This window comes from Strix aluco, chromosome W (assembly GCF_031877795.1).
Source record: "Strix aluco isolate bStrAlu1 chromosome W, bStrAlu1.hap1, whole genome shotgun sequence".
NCBI classification, from domain to species: Eukaryota; Metazoa; Chordata; class Aves; order Strigiformes; family Strigidae; genus Strix; species Strix aluco.
In genome coordinates this window covers 45,717,241-45,731,737 of record NC_133970.1, presented here as the reverse complement: position 1 = coordinate 45,731,737, position 14,497 = coordinate 45,717,241, and the positions used below count along the sequence as shown (strand labels likewise).

General features: G+C 42.2%; 1 protein-coding gene, 1 long non-coding RNA gene and 1 other non-coding gene across 3 annotated transcripts; 1 reads left to right on the top strand and 2 right to left on the bottom strand.

Moving 5' to 3' along the window:
• Nucleotides 1-1,943: 1,943 nt before the first annotated feature.
• Nucleotides 1,944-4,594, bottom strand: LOC141917642 (large ribosomal subunit protein eL37-like). The gene is made up of 4 exons (XM_074810996.1): nucleotides 4,484-4,594; nucleotides 3,609-3,744; nucleotides 3,392-3,476; nucleotides 1,944-2,055 (listed from the first exon to the last, which is right to left on the bottom strand). The coding sequence occupies exons 1-4, from the start codon at nucleotides 4,484-4,486 to the stop codon at nucleotides 1,986-1,988; spliced, it is 294 nt and encodes a 97-aa protein (XP_074667097.1). The 5' UTR covers nucleotides 4,487-4,594; the 3' UTR covers nucleotides 1,944-1,985.
• Nucleotides 2,156-2,236, bottom strand: LOC141917870 (small nucleolar RNA SNORD72). The gene has a single exon (XR_012621487.1). It is a non-coding gene; the product is annotated as a small nucleolar RNA SNORD72 (small nucleolar RNA).
• An 85-nt stretch (nucleotides 4,595-4,679) lies between the features above and the next one.
• LOC141917644 (uncharacterized) lies at nucleotides 4,680-9,538 on the top strand. Its single transcript, XR_012621387.1, has 2 exons — nucleotides 4,680-4,809; nucleotides 7,279-9,538. It is a non-coding gene; the product is annotated as an uncharacterized LOC141917644 (long non-coding RNA).
• Nucleotides 9,539-14,497: the final 4,959 nt, after the last annotated feature.

The window sequence follows — 14,497 nt, the reverse complement described above, 5'->3', positions numbered from 1 at the left end:
GGTGGTTACAGCAGTGGAAACGGAGCAACTGGTAGTGCAGAGGCAAACCCATCTGGGCTGATGGATTATGGCAAGATATTGCTGCTCGAGTAGAGAATCTGGCTGTGAAAGTACGCCATGTAGACGCTCATGTAGCCAAGAGCTGGGCCACTGAAGAACATCAGAACAACCAACAGGCGGATCAGGCTGCCAAGATTAAGGTGGCTCAAGTAGATCTGGACTGGCAACATAAGGGTGAACAATTTATGGCTCGCTGGGCCCATGACTCCTCAGGCCATCAGGGAAGAGATGCAACATATAGATGGGCTCGTGACCGAGGGGTGGACTTAACCATGGATGTTATTGCACAGGTAATCCATGAATGTGAGACATGTGCTGTGATCAAGCAAGCCAAGCGGTTAAAGCCCATTTGGTATGGAGGAGGATGGTCAAAATATAAATATGGGGAGGCCTGGCACATTGATTATATCACGCTCCCACAAACTCCGCATGGCAAACACTATGTGCCTACAGCGGTGGAAGCAGCCACGGGTTGGTTAGAAACTTATGCCGTGCCCCATGCCACTGCCCTGAACACCATTTTAGGCCTTGAGGAGAAAGTCTTACGGCAGCATGGCACGCCAGAAGGGATTGAGTCAGATAATGGGACACATTTCCGAAACAACCTCATAGAGGCCTGGGCCAAAGAACATGGCATTGAGTGGATATATCACATTCCCTACCATGCACCAGCCTCTGGGAAAATTGAGCGATACAGTGGGTTGCTGAAAACTGCACTGAGAGCAATGGGGGGTGGGACTTTCAAACACTGGGACGTGCATTTAGCAAAAGCCACCTGGTTAGTCAATCCCAGAGGATCTGCCAAGCAAGCTGGCCCTGCTCAATCAAACCTCCTACATACCGTGGATGGGGATAAAGCCCCCGTAGTGCGCATTAGGAATATGTTGGGGAAGACCGTCTGGGTTACTCCTGCAGTGGGCAAAGGTAAACCCATGTGTGGGATTACTTTTGCCCAAGGACCTGGGTGCACTTGGTGGGTGATGCAGAAGGATGGAGAGGTCCGATGTGTGCCTCAGGGAGATTTGATTTTAGGTGAGAATAGCCAATGAACTGGACTGTCAGATAACCCTGTTATTGCAATTAGTGCCTTGCAACATTCCTGTGCCACTTCCAAAGCCTCCTGCTCCACCAACTGAGCCAGCTCCACCTCATTCCTCAGCCTTACAGACCGAGTATAGAATAAGGGCTGGAGACTGTCCTGGTTTCAACCAGGATGGAGTTAATTTTCATTGGAGTATTTCATACCATGTGATGTCATGCCCAGGTGGGCGAGCTCTCTCTGAGGCTCACTTGCTTGCTCTCTCTCTCCCTCTCTCTCCCAGGCTGTCTGCTTGTCGGGCGGTATTGTTGCTGTGGGGGGGCGGTCACCGCGCTCGGTAAGCCACTGCTTCATTTTACCCGTTTCTTTTTGGACTCACTATTGTTACTGTTGTTCTCTTGTTATATTTAGTAAATGCTTTCTTTTTATTCAACCCATGAATTCTCTTCTTTTGTCCCTACCCTATCTGACCAGAGGGGGGAGGGGGAGGCAAACGGCCGGCCACATGGCCTCTGGTTGCCGGCTGAGTTCAAACCTCCACACTATATTTGAGATAAATTCTGACTCTCACTGCTAGGGCACAATAAAACTCATTCCATAGTGCCAATATTCCATTTCTCTTGCAGGTGAGTTCTTTTGAGCAACACATACAAGCTGCTTTTTAAGTTCAGCACAGAGATAATGGTTCTTTTCAAGGTGGAGGTGCTATCAAATGAAAAGTCCATTAAAGGATTATTTTTAATGAATTGCTTCAGTGCATACCATCAAGAACTTGTGCATGTAAACATATGTATTTTCAGGAATCCTATATTTCACTGAAGTAAAACATGTATAAAATGTCACATTTTGTAGATAAGACCATTTATTTTAACAAATAGATGAGTCTTTACGATGTACTGGAGGCTGCAACAGCTGCTCTCTTGGGCTTCAGCATGGTTCCCTCACGGAATCCATTCCTACAAGTAGAAATATGGTTACCAATTTTGAAAGGGTGATTTCTGCTCCAGGTTATTTTCTAACAAGTAACGTTTTAGATCAAGTTCATCAGCTTTTTTCAGCTTCTCTCAGTAATGCAGTGAAATCACTATGGAGTTCATATGTTCAGACATTTTTAGTAAGAAACATCATTGACAAGCTGTTTGGAATAAGCAGTATGGTTTTCTCTCTCTTAAGTAAATCTGACTTCTTCAAACAGGAAGATTTCAGTAACTGAGTAAACACTGCAAGACTGAGTCAGATACAGCACACCCACTGAAGGCACGCCTTACTTTATGTTTCTATTAAGCAACTCAGCAAAATATTTCACATTTGTTTGTACTGAAGTGCAAGTCAATTTCTTACAGAAATCCTCTATGTCTCCAACCAGATTAAGACAGGCATGACAAAAGAAGAGTCAGCCCCAAGCTTGCTTTTGGATATGACATTTATACTTCAGCAACACTTGGTGGAAATCAGGCTGCAGTTGCACATTGTAAGGTATTTTCTGGCTGCTGCTGGGAAAAACTGCACTCACCAAAAAAACCCCAAACAGATGAATGGATCCCTTAACTACACCTAGGTAAAGACTTACAAGACTCCTAGTTTTTACTATTAAATCCAATCTATGTTTTTAGGAAAATACTCTTGAATTGCTTAGTATTTTTCAACCAGCTTTCTGGTGTATCAGGCCAGAAGTTACAGAGCTCTGTTTTAGAACGTGGAGGTCATACAGAAGAAATTCTTAGTGAGTTTAACAATACAGCACCTCATAAGTACAACTCAAAGCTTTATAACACACTTCAGAAATCTGTAACTCAGAATCTGATGTTAGTTACTTACTGCTAACTGAACTCGAAATTAGAGAGCGACTACTTAAGTATTTCAATCCTGAACATTTTTTGTGGGTGAGAGGGGATTGGAATGCATTTCAAGAACTCTCTCTTACAAAAACCCACACTTCAGTGCAACCAGCAATTTCACTGACTCACAAATAGAGACAATGCTACACAAAGCATACCTTTTTAAGTGTGGGCATTTTATTACAATACCCTCTGTGTTCTGTACTATCTACACTTAACAGAAACATCAGAGCTTGCTATACATCCTATGTATTAACAATGAGTGAGCTTTTTATAATTGGCAGCATATTCCTTTGAAGATATAAGGCATCATTTATTTCCACAATATATTTAAAAAGACCATATCATATTAAGCGTACTAAATAAGAGTGTTAACTTTGAATGACAAATTTTATAATTCAGTGAAATCCATGCAATATTTCACATTACACTAGTTTGTAATAAGATGTCATACCTGAATCGACGGTAGACCCTTTTTATGTGCCTCATGCGACCAGTACCAGTGGTGTTGCGTCTTTTAGCCTTTGCACTCCAGTTATCTAGAACACAGAAGTTACTGTTACTCATCTGCACCAAATAATTAGTTGCACAGCACGTTTGAATAGCAAAACTATTCAATCTGCCAGAAGCAAAAGAAAACACGAGTTTTTAAACTCAAGTCTGTTACTTACACTTTCTCTTACGCTTAGCAGGGTAACCACATTTCCCACAGGTAGATTTCTGCAGATGGTATGCCTTGGACCCACATCGACGACACAAGGTGTGTGTCTTATTTCGTCGCTTACCAAATGATGATGTACCCTTTGTCTGAAAAACATTTCAAGACATTGCACATTGTAAATATCACTAGCAGTCGCAAGTCACGTGACTCAAAGCATAAGCTCCTCTTAAAAACACGCACAAATTCAAAATCCAATAAACATGCCAGAGGCACACTGAACTCTGAAGCTCCAACTCACTTTTGCCTATAGGTATCCTCCATTTTTAGAAATCAGTTCCTTACATCTCTCTTCACCATTCCTACCCCCCACTCAGTGCTGAAATAAAACGAAGCCACGGAGTGGTTATCTTCAACTCCCTTCTCATCTTCCCCAAACTCATCAGCGTTAAACAGTAAACTGCTTTTTCCTGAAGAAAGGTATTTATGTAACGCTGATCATCCATACACTCACCACAAGAGGCTCTGGCAACCAAACCCCCTCTTGCTACGTTATTTGAAAGGCTACCTCACCCCTGAGGAGAGCATCGGCCCAGACAGGCCCGCAGCAAGCACAGGAGACTCCGAAGGGGACCCTAAAGGCGCCCAGGCGGCAGCACAGCCCCGCACCCCACCACGGCCTCTCCATCCAGGACGGGACACCCCGCGCCCACGCTCGGGCCAGGAGCGGCGCCCACCGCCAGGCCCTCAGGCTCAGGCCCCAGCCCCATAACCGAGCCCAGCCGTAGCAGAACACAGAGGCGCCCTACGCCCCAGACAATGCCCTCGGTTCCCCAGGACCCAGCGCAACAGCAGATGGTGGCAGATACCCCGCGACCAAGCGCTTACCATCTTCTCCGGGCGTCAGCACCAAAGAGGCCGGACCCCGCCCCGCTTCCGCTATGGCCCAGCAAGCGCTTCCGGGGGCGTGCTGGGAGTGTCCGGTTAGGTGCGGCGAAGGGGTCTGGTCTGGTCTGGTCTGGTGGCCTGACTGGGGAGGCTTGGCACGGCAGAGAGCGAGTGTTCTCTTTGGCTTGGCCTCGCTCCGGATTGTGTTTAGGAATCTTCTCCGTGTGAGTGGCCCTTTTCCTTGAAAGCCCTGGTGTCCTGGGTGAGTCCCTTGGGGGTGACTTGCGGAAAACAGACTCTACAACTCGAATAGAGTTATACAGCAGGTATGTTTTACTCCAGCCGGGGTGCAAGGGGATTTCTCCACAAAGCTTGCACACCCACCGCACATTTTACCAAAAACTTATCGAGTGTGGCTATACATATTCATTGGATTACATAACACAAACATACATATGCATGAGTAAGGCTGGGTTAGTTCTAGAGGCTGATGTCAGCAGTTTATGTTCTCTTTGCACCTGCGCATTGCCTCCTGGGGGGCGTCTTCGGGGGGCTTTGGGAGGAAGGCTCACAGTCCTCCTCACCTTGTTTTTTTCCCCGGAGCATGTGCAGATTCTCTTGGCCAATTTCTTGAATAACAAGAGTGTTTTTCAGCCGGTTTACTCATTCTATCTTATCTAAGAGAACCAATGGAACTTCTACCATCCGTACATGGCTATCTTTACTCATTACCAAGACCCAACTAGTTAGAGCACACCTGTTCCTCAAGGACAAAAGCATGATATTTTGCTGAACACTGCAGTTCTTGGTAGATTTCCCCAGTAAACTGCTTTGTTTTGATGGACACAGTAGTCCTTGGTAAAATTCCACAGAACAGTCTGGGCAAGCAGGATTCTTAGCAATATTCAAAAATACTGTAAGTAATACTATAACTTGCTATAAGTAAGTAAATAAGTTGCTAAGCAGTTTGCTATAAGTAAATAAGTCTCAAAACAAGTAATCATTTCTCTGTATCAGGGGCCCAGGCCCCAAAAGCTCCATTGTCCCTGGTGATACCACCTTAAAACTGGTGTTTATTAGGGTGTCGCAATGTGTCCTAGGCCATGGTGCGACTGGTCCTGGAAATAATGGCTAAGGGGTATCTATGTGTAAATATGTCTCTACCTGGTCAAGAAAATATTTAACACACGTAAGTTGCCTTACTGACACATATTTTTAAACTCTAATGTGTCTTCTCTGCAATAGTGCCCATGCTGCTATTCACAGGTACCTACAGCTCCACTTAAGGCTGCAGAATCAAGTCCTGGTCCTATTTCCATATTAAGTGAAAACTATTTTCATGACTGAAATTCAGGGACAGGATATTCTTGCTTGTAATACATACTTTCAAAGTGAACTGCCTTAAAAAATATGCAGCCCATACTGCATGCTCTGCTTGTCCATGTTCCCCACCCCCCCAGCTCCCCCCACACCATGTGACAGTTTGCCTGCAGTCTAAAGCATCGCAATGGGCATCATTAATACAAAATCGGTTTTTATTCAGATGCACCATTTAAATTCTCACATGCCAGCCTACCACGCATCTTCAGTAGACTCACAATCTATAGGCAATTTTATCTTAGAAGAGTTAATTTGGGGGAAATAACATGTACAGAGAGAACTTGAAGAAATTTGTGTTTATCTTATCACCAGTTCAACACCTATTTGTCTCAAACAAAGTCAGAAATTGATGATAAAACCAATTTATTTAACCTTGATTGTAGAATTATATAACCTTGTCTAACAGCTCTTGATAAAAGTATATATTTATCTGGCAGACTAGATCTCATTCCTTCTGCTTCTGGTTTACTGAAGCTGACTAAAAATGCAGTTATTCCAAAATGCAGCTGTCTGGGCCTGCCACAAGCCAGCAAACTGTAAGGAGCTCTTCCACGATGAACGTGTGGACAGTTGAACCCCTGTAACATGGAGGTTGTTGTCCAGAAAAAGGCATCATCCCATGGCACAATCCCCAAAGCAATTAAGCCGTGTCTGACTGCTGCATTTTCACTCCTGGACAAAACAGCCTTGTATGGTTGTCTTGATATTAATTTATCCTCACTTGTTTTTTGAGCGTGGCCTCTCACTGAATTCCTTTGGCACTGATTTATGTGCTGGGAGGCTTTTGACTTCCGCTGAGGTTGAGGGATGGGTCAAAAAGCCATTTTGACTTTAGCTGCATTGTTTCCAGATGCACAAATGTGTGGCCCAGGTTGTTCACTCAGCTCTTTCGTTTTGATTGGCAATTTCTATCCCTGGAATAACACCTAAGGCAGAGGTCTTTGCTCATATTCATTTTACTTCACCTGAAAATCCAGGCATTTAGTCCATCCATGGTCCCACTGTAGTTAAAGGAGAGCGATAAATGGTTCCAAAGGGTAAATCATCCCATCTTAAATTAGTTGTCTGAAGTAGGCTGGATAAATCATCCCTGGGAGGAACCCTTCTTCCATTAATTCTAACAGGAGCCTAGACAGCCCCCTTAGGCTAGGCACATAGATGACTGAAGTTAGGTAAAATTAATTTTGCCCTGACTGACTTAATGCTCTTAATATTTTTATAGCAATTCTGTCTTTCTTGCCAAAAATCAAAAGAGAAAACTCAGTGTCCTATGAATGAAATGCCATACAGAAAAAAAATCCCAATTAATTCAAAGTATGAATACATTCTACAGGCTGGACTGGGTCATATTTCTCCCAGCAACCTTGCCGTGTGTCTTTTAACTAGTGCCTCCTTTCCTCTTCCTTTCTCGTTAGATCTCAGAAATCTGGAAGATGATGTGAAGACACTGGACAGATGCCATGGCAACACCCTCCAAAGGAAGTATGTTGGTTTGGCTGCCTGCAAGGATATTCTTCCAGAGAAATTATTCTTGTCCTTTGTGGGATAAAAATAATCTTGTTCATTTACATGTCTTCAAATCTGTTAGGAAAGGAAGTAGGTTTTTTTATATCATCATACAGTCGTCTTCGGTATTCAGGAGCACTGGATACTTCTAGGGTAGGGAATGGGCAAAGCTGTGGCTGATCCAGTACCATCCCAGCTCTTAACCCCTGTGCAGGTCATGGGTGCCAATAGTGAACTCCAAGCTGCTCAAAATCCACAGACTCACGTACTAGCAACTGCTGAATGGCACCAGCCTAAATTCAGCACTGGCTAATTCATCCTTCTGCTTTGATGCATGGGAAGTAGTCCAAACGATTTAGAAGGTGACGTGTCTGGATTTCAGGACTGTCTTTTTGATGTAGGAAACGGCAGTCTGTCACTACAGCCTGTGTCCCATTGCAGCTTCCGCACAGCACTTTTGGTCCAGCCATGTCCAGTGATGGGAGAAACTCTTTGTCATGCCATCAAACACTGTGATCCTATTATGCATCTAGATCAGGGTTTATTGAATACTGTGGAGGTGGGTGCCTTTCTGTATCCCCTAACACCATGTTCTGCAGCCTGTCCGATCTGGTTGGAGTTGAAAAACTGAAGCAAAATGCAACACTGGACATGCCAATCCTTTTTTTTTTCTTCCATCCCTCTGGGGTACAAGCCCCTCTGCCTCAAGCTAATCCTATCCAAGGCCCATAGACCTTCCTGACCTCCTTGCTCTGTCTTGTCACTTTGATGGGGAAGAGGAGAATCACCCACTTCCAGTCCCTCCCCACAACTAAAGCAGAGCAAAGATAAGTCCAGCTCAGAGATAGGGAGACCAAAACCAGGGCTGGTTAGGCAATACAGAGGAAGTTGGGTATGAGCACCAAATAACATCAGTGGCATTTGTTTTGCATAGATTTGGTGTCATACTATGTAGCACCATTGCCAGGGTGCAGTACAGCCATGCAGTCCCTGATGTGACTATGGTGAGATTTGTTCCAAAATAGAGTAGTTGTATCAGTTCTACAAAGCTTGAACACTGCTGAAAGGACTTGTGTGTGGCAAATGCAAGACCGATATCCAAGTAATTTCTGTCTAATGTCATTGTATTGGCATCACTTATTTGTGCACATATGGAACACCATTTGTGCAAGTGAGGATGACTACAAGGGATAGGAATGGTGAAGATTTAAGCTTGATATATGCTAGAAGCTAGTTGGTGCTTGATACCAATTATCTTCAGAGATGCAGACAAGCTGAAGTCTTTATTTCTAAATGTAATCTCTTATATCAAAGGAATGCTTTTAGGTCCTCTTGGATATTGAACACTTTGACCTAGGTAACAATGTCTCAGGAAGGCTGCAGGAGAACTGAGGAATTCAAGGACAAAATTTTCATGAGGGTCAGTTTGGATGCCTTTGTTTCTGGATATCATCTTGATTTGCAGAGGTAGACACCTCATTGGAATTAGTGGGGAAGAAACTACCCTGAGCTGCCCTATCTCTTACCAAGCAACCACAAGAAACGTAACTTTATTTGTATGGTATCCAGATTCTTCAGTTTAAAAACTTTCATGTGTGAATTTGAACCAGAAACATTGGTCACCACAAGATGACAGTATAGTTCAACTAAAACTTTCCTCCTAAACAACTCTGTAAAAACTCTCTAAACAGTAACAGTAAATTAGGTTAATAAATTGAAAAGAATATTATTTGTACAGTTTTTAAATCTCTATGACAATAACAGAAAATATGAGCAAACAGCAATGCTTATTAAAAAGGCTGCTAAGAAACTAATGATTATAATACAAAAAGCTTTCTATTTGTTTAAAATGAAAATGGGTAGAAGAAAATTAAACAGCTGTCACTAATTTAGGAAATTGCCTGTTAAAATATAGTGGAAATGATAAAATTATCAAACCTCTTTGTATAACAAAGCTTATACAATGTGTATAAAATACATTTGTTACTGCTACTTCCTATAGCCAGTCCTCAATGGGAAGAGCCCCTTTATCACAATGATGTACTCTTTCCATGCATTCAGACTCTTCTTTTCCATAAAAAGCAGCACAAAATATGACCTCACATGTAGCACACTGAAAACAATGCCAGAGTTTAATAATAAAAATCAATTATTCAAACTCACACTAAAGACAGCCTCTGGGTGTTTTTCTCAGTACTGAATTAGAAATTTTCATAGTTGCTCATCCTTTCTCTTTATGATGGCATGAATAGGTTCGTACTGATGATCACATAACATCTTTTCTACAATGCTCATGAGCAGTGCTCATATAGGTAAGTTACATTAGAAGAACAATATTTTTTTATTACCGCTCCTTAGCATTGGACAGAGAGACCAGATAATAGTCTTCAGACCACTGATAAATGCTTGGAGGGTGGCACTAATACTTGGTAGGTAGATCATGGCTGAAGCATGACTACCATCACAAACATAGCAGGAGCAAGAGCTTCCCACTCACTTCCTCAGCTGCATTTAACCTTTACCTTGGGATAGCTGGGAAGGATCCTGGGTCCTTCCCCACAAGAAACCCCACTAAAATCTTTCTTTGTTGTTACATCTTGCTAGGGGAACAGGGGCAACATACCTCTGTACGGCAGAGGTAGCTACAAATCTGGGACATGGTTGTTATACAGTGCAACAGCGTCTTACAGAATTTTAAAATTTCCCTATTTTTTTTTTTAATGCTTATACTTGGACACATTACAGAGTTGTGGGGCATTGTTGCACCAAAGCAGTAAGTCTCAAAGGGGATTCCACTGGCTAGCCTCAAGCTTGCAGAGGTGGTTGTGTGGCAATTTGGACTGAGCACCAGAAGGGGTGCACAGGAGAAAGCTGCAAGTTCCTTTACAAGGTAATAGTCATTTTCTTGTCAGTTGTATAACAACTAAATATTCTTGCCTTGTTAGTTTTATTTTGATAGCAAACAACATATATTGATTTTGTTTTGTTTGATACTGTTGTCTTAAACCTTTGTTACGCTATTCATGCACAAATATATGCACACACAAGCCATGAACAAAATTTTCACTGGAGATGCACAAAAAGTATTTGAGCCACCACAGTCCGGAATTGTAGTCTGCATCACGTTCCAGGTGGAAAGGCCCAGCTTTTAACCACATTCCCCTTAAATTTCAGCAGAAAGCATTTTAGTTAGTCATTAGGAAAACTTTTGTACCAGTGCAGAGTGCAAAGCACTGGACTTAATCTTCCTTCAGATGATTCTGGAGTTTTTGAGAAGAGACGGGGCAAATGTTTGTCTGAAATGGCTTAGGTGTAGCTGATCTTGTAGTGGGGAGGAAGATAGGCTGGATGATCTTCTGAGGTTCACCCCAACCATATTTCTGTGATGCTATGATTGTATAAGAGGCCTCTAAATATAAAAACATAAGTGTATCTCTATTCTTCCTGGTTGTCATGTTCTCAGACAAACACATTTGTCTAATTTTATGCTTGGAAAAAAAGGCCAGATCTTCACGAATTCTGCGTTCAAATGTTGTCTGCTTTTCCCATTATGTTAGTTGGCCAAATAAATGCTATGGCCTCTACCTTACAAACTTGCCTTGCAGTGACAGGTTGGTATTTTAAACATCCATCCTTCCCCAGGGTAATGTATGTCTCTGACTTGCATTTTCAGGATTATTCTAAAGCACATTAAATCAAAAAGATTTATTACTGATCAAAAGAAAAGCAAATGTTGCCCAATCATATTTGTATATATGTGTGTATATCTCTATCCAGGTGCATACACATGGATGGTTACTGTGGGAATATAATGGAAGATTGGTGAGGAGGATTGTAAACACGCTCAAGTGACTTGCAGCTGGGGTGTTGAAAAACACATATATTGCACTAATTGTTGTGTAGCTCTGTGTACTTGACAAGTAGAACATCTGTGTTTAGATAACACAGGCCTGTGAGAGACTCAGAGGTACCTTATTGAACATCCTTGAGATTCCTGCCCTGCTGTGGGAAAGAGCAAAGCACAGTGGAAAACTATGCCTGCGAAAATCCCTGATATACAGGTGAAAGCAGCAGGTTCGAAATGTTCTTCTTTCTCTTGCTAGCAAGGACCAAGCTCCATGGTACCTGTGTCCCTGCTTGCATGCCTCTGCCCGGGTGCTGCTGTGGAGGTAATGAGAATAAATTTACTCTTTGCATTTCATCCGTGGTTTTGTGGTTGTTCCTGTGTCCTGCCTGTGTCAGCTCACACAGTTACATACTTAGCAGTAGTAGCAATGTTTTCTTTCTTTTCTTTTTATTTAAAAAAAACAGCCACAAAAGCTTGTCTGATTCATAGCTAGACACAGACTAAATCTAAGCCCAGACATTATGGCTGAAATTTGCTAACTTGGAAGCCCAGGGCTGAGTGTCTAAATATAACTAACAATGTTAATTCTTTTATACTTCAAAATGTAAAGTTAGATCCAAACAGTTGGCTGCCTTATCCTCTCAATTTTCTCACTTTTTATGTAGAATTACATGCTTGCCTAGTTATATCTCTGCCATCACATGCCCTCCATGTGTTACTCAGCTATGCTTCAAGTGCATATGTGAATGATTTTACTTTTCACCAAGCATTCCATAGAATGTGACTTGATGTTGTTCTTCTCCCAGAAGACTTCTGGGTAGCTGGAGAAACACACATGCATGCCTTATTGCACCTTCTGTCTCCAAAGGTAAGCAAGTAATCTGGTTTTACAAGACCCATCCAGGATTGGCACCTGTTAGTGTTAAAAACACTGGTACAGCATGTACATGGTACAGTACATTTTCAAATTTTTCATGTATGCTGCATTTAGAAAGTATCTGAGTACGTGAATAAATAAACAGCTGTGCACAAAATGTGCATTAGGTAAATATAAGGGGTCTGATTTTCTTTCAGAAATACGTATTTGCTTCCCACAAATATTTGCTGTTCATACATTTCAAGTTATACTTTAGATCTAACATTCAGGGAAAAAAAATACATATGTTTACAGTGAAGTGGAAGGTCAGAGAAGAAAACATTGGAGAAAACTGGGGCACTCATGTTTAATCTGAAAACCAGTAGAAATAAGCCTAATATATTAGGATCGGTAGCCCTTGTCCTTATGGGGGACTACAACTTACCAGATATCAACTGGGAATTCTATACTGCTGTGATGAGCAAGTCTGGGAAATTCCCAAAGTTTGTGAAAGATAACTTCTTGATAGAAGTACTCAGGGAGCCAACTAGGAAAGATGCCCTCCTAGACTTGTTGTTTGTGAAGAGAGAAGGACTCGTGGGAGATGTGATGGTATGTGGCTGTCTTGGCCACAGTGATCATGAAATGGTTGAGTTTAAAATTTTCAGTGTAATGAGAAAAAATATCAGTAGAGTTGCTACCCTGGACTTCAAGAGAGCAAACTTTAAGCTGTTCAGGGAGCTACTTAGCAGTGTCCCCTGGGAATCTGCTTTTGAGGGTTTAGGGGTCCATGAGTGCTGGTCAGTTTTTAAGAACCACCTTTTAAAAGCACAAGAGCAGGCAATCCCATTGTGTTGTAAGCCAAGCAAGCGGGGCAGAAGACCAACTTGGCTGAATCATAGAATCGTTTGGGTTGGAAGGCACCATGGAAAGCAAAGCTTTTCCAGCTGAGGGTAGGGTTTATGTGAGGAAGCATTGCACCCGCACTTACAAATGTAGCTCATGGTGATAGTTATGACAATGTAAAATGGCGATTTTTCATTAAGTGGTTCTGTGTATGAGAAGCTGCAAGCATAGAAATCTTCTCATTACTTTAAGCTGGCTTTACTATTAATGCACATTGCTTTGACCTTTAAGAGCTTCAGGCTCAATGACAGGCTCAGTGCTGTGCATACTGTTTGCTCAACTGAATAAGGCACAGTAGGAAGAAGTTACTTTATTAAGAGAAGAATCATGTGTCTTGCTTTGTAAAGCCTTACTTTTTTGTAATCTAAATCTAAACAGTGCATGCATATGTTTGTGCAGCTTTAAGAAAAATGTATTTACAATGTCAGACACTGTAATCCATCACTATAAATGCTACTTTGGTGACTGCACTTCAGGAACATTTTTTAATTCTGATGGAAATGTGAAGTAAACTTGCCAGTGCTAAGTCCAGGGCCTAAGCAAGAGCCCTGTCATGAGCAGTAGCAGAAAGTGCAGCTCTGCGTAACAAAGAGCCTCAAGCCCTGATTCAGAGCTGACAGAGTCTCATCAGTTGCAGTGGACTTCACAGCAGAATTTACATTTGGTAGAACAAAGTTCAAACTATGTCCCGCCCAAGAGTTGACACATTTTGACATATCCCATGGCAATAAGCAAAATAAACCATAATGTATCTTATTTACTCTGTATATCTCAGGGCCTTATGCTGACAAGGGTGACAGTCTCCCCCTGGCATTTGAGCCGCCCAGCCTTGCACTCCGTCATGGTCTGACAGGCAGCAGAGCCAGATTTGGATGCCTCCCTCCTTGCATGTCCCATCTTCATCACAGACACAGCTGTTGGATTACACGAAGCAAAAGCACAGAGGCAAAAACACTCAGGATGGCATCCGACTCAATGAAGACCAGACTAAAATGTTTCCAGCAAAACCATAGGAGTGACAGAAATTTATGGAGGGTGCTTCTCCTAAACAGAAGTAATATTAGCTGATATTCAGGTTCATTGCAAAAAATTAGAAGTGCAAACAAGTGGTGCGCTACTGGGGCTTCCTATACTTGGAGAGGCTGGTTGTGCTTATCGGAAAAGCACCGGAAAAGGTGCCTCGGATATTGCTCTCAAAGACATCTCTGATGTTGCTGCTTGAAGTTTGCTAGCACCGGTTCATGTATCTGCTGTTCCAGAGTCCAGATAACATATAAGATGAGAGATCTGTCCTTGGAAATTAACAAACTAATCATGCAAACACATACAACTTGTATTTTTATTTATGTATAGGCAGTTTCACTAAGATCAAAGGATCTACTACGTGCATAGTTTTATGAGTGACAACAGCTAAATAATCAAATAAAAAGAAGGTCCCATCTGAGATTTATTGTTTATAACTGTGTCTTTGGTTTGGTGTTGTATTTTTATTTTTTGCCTGTGTTTGTTGAAGCTCCAG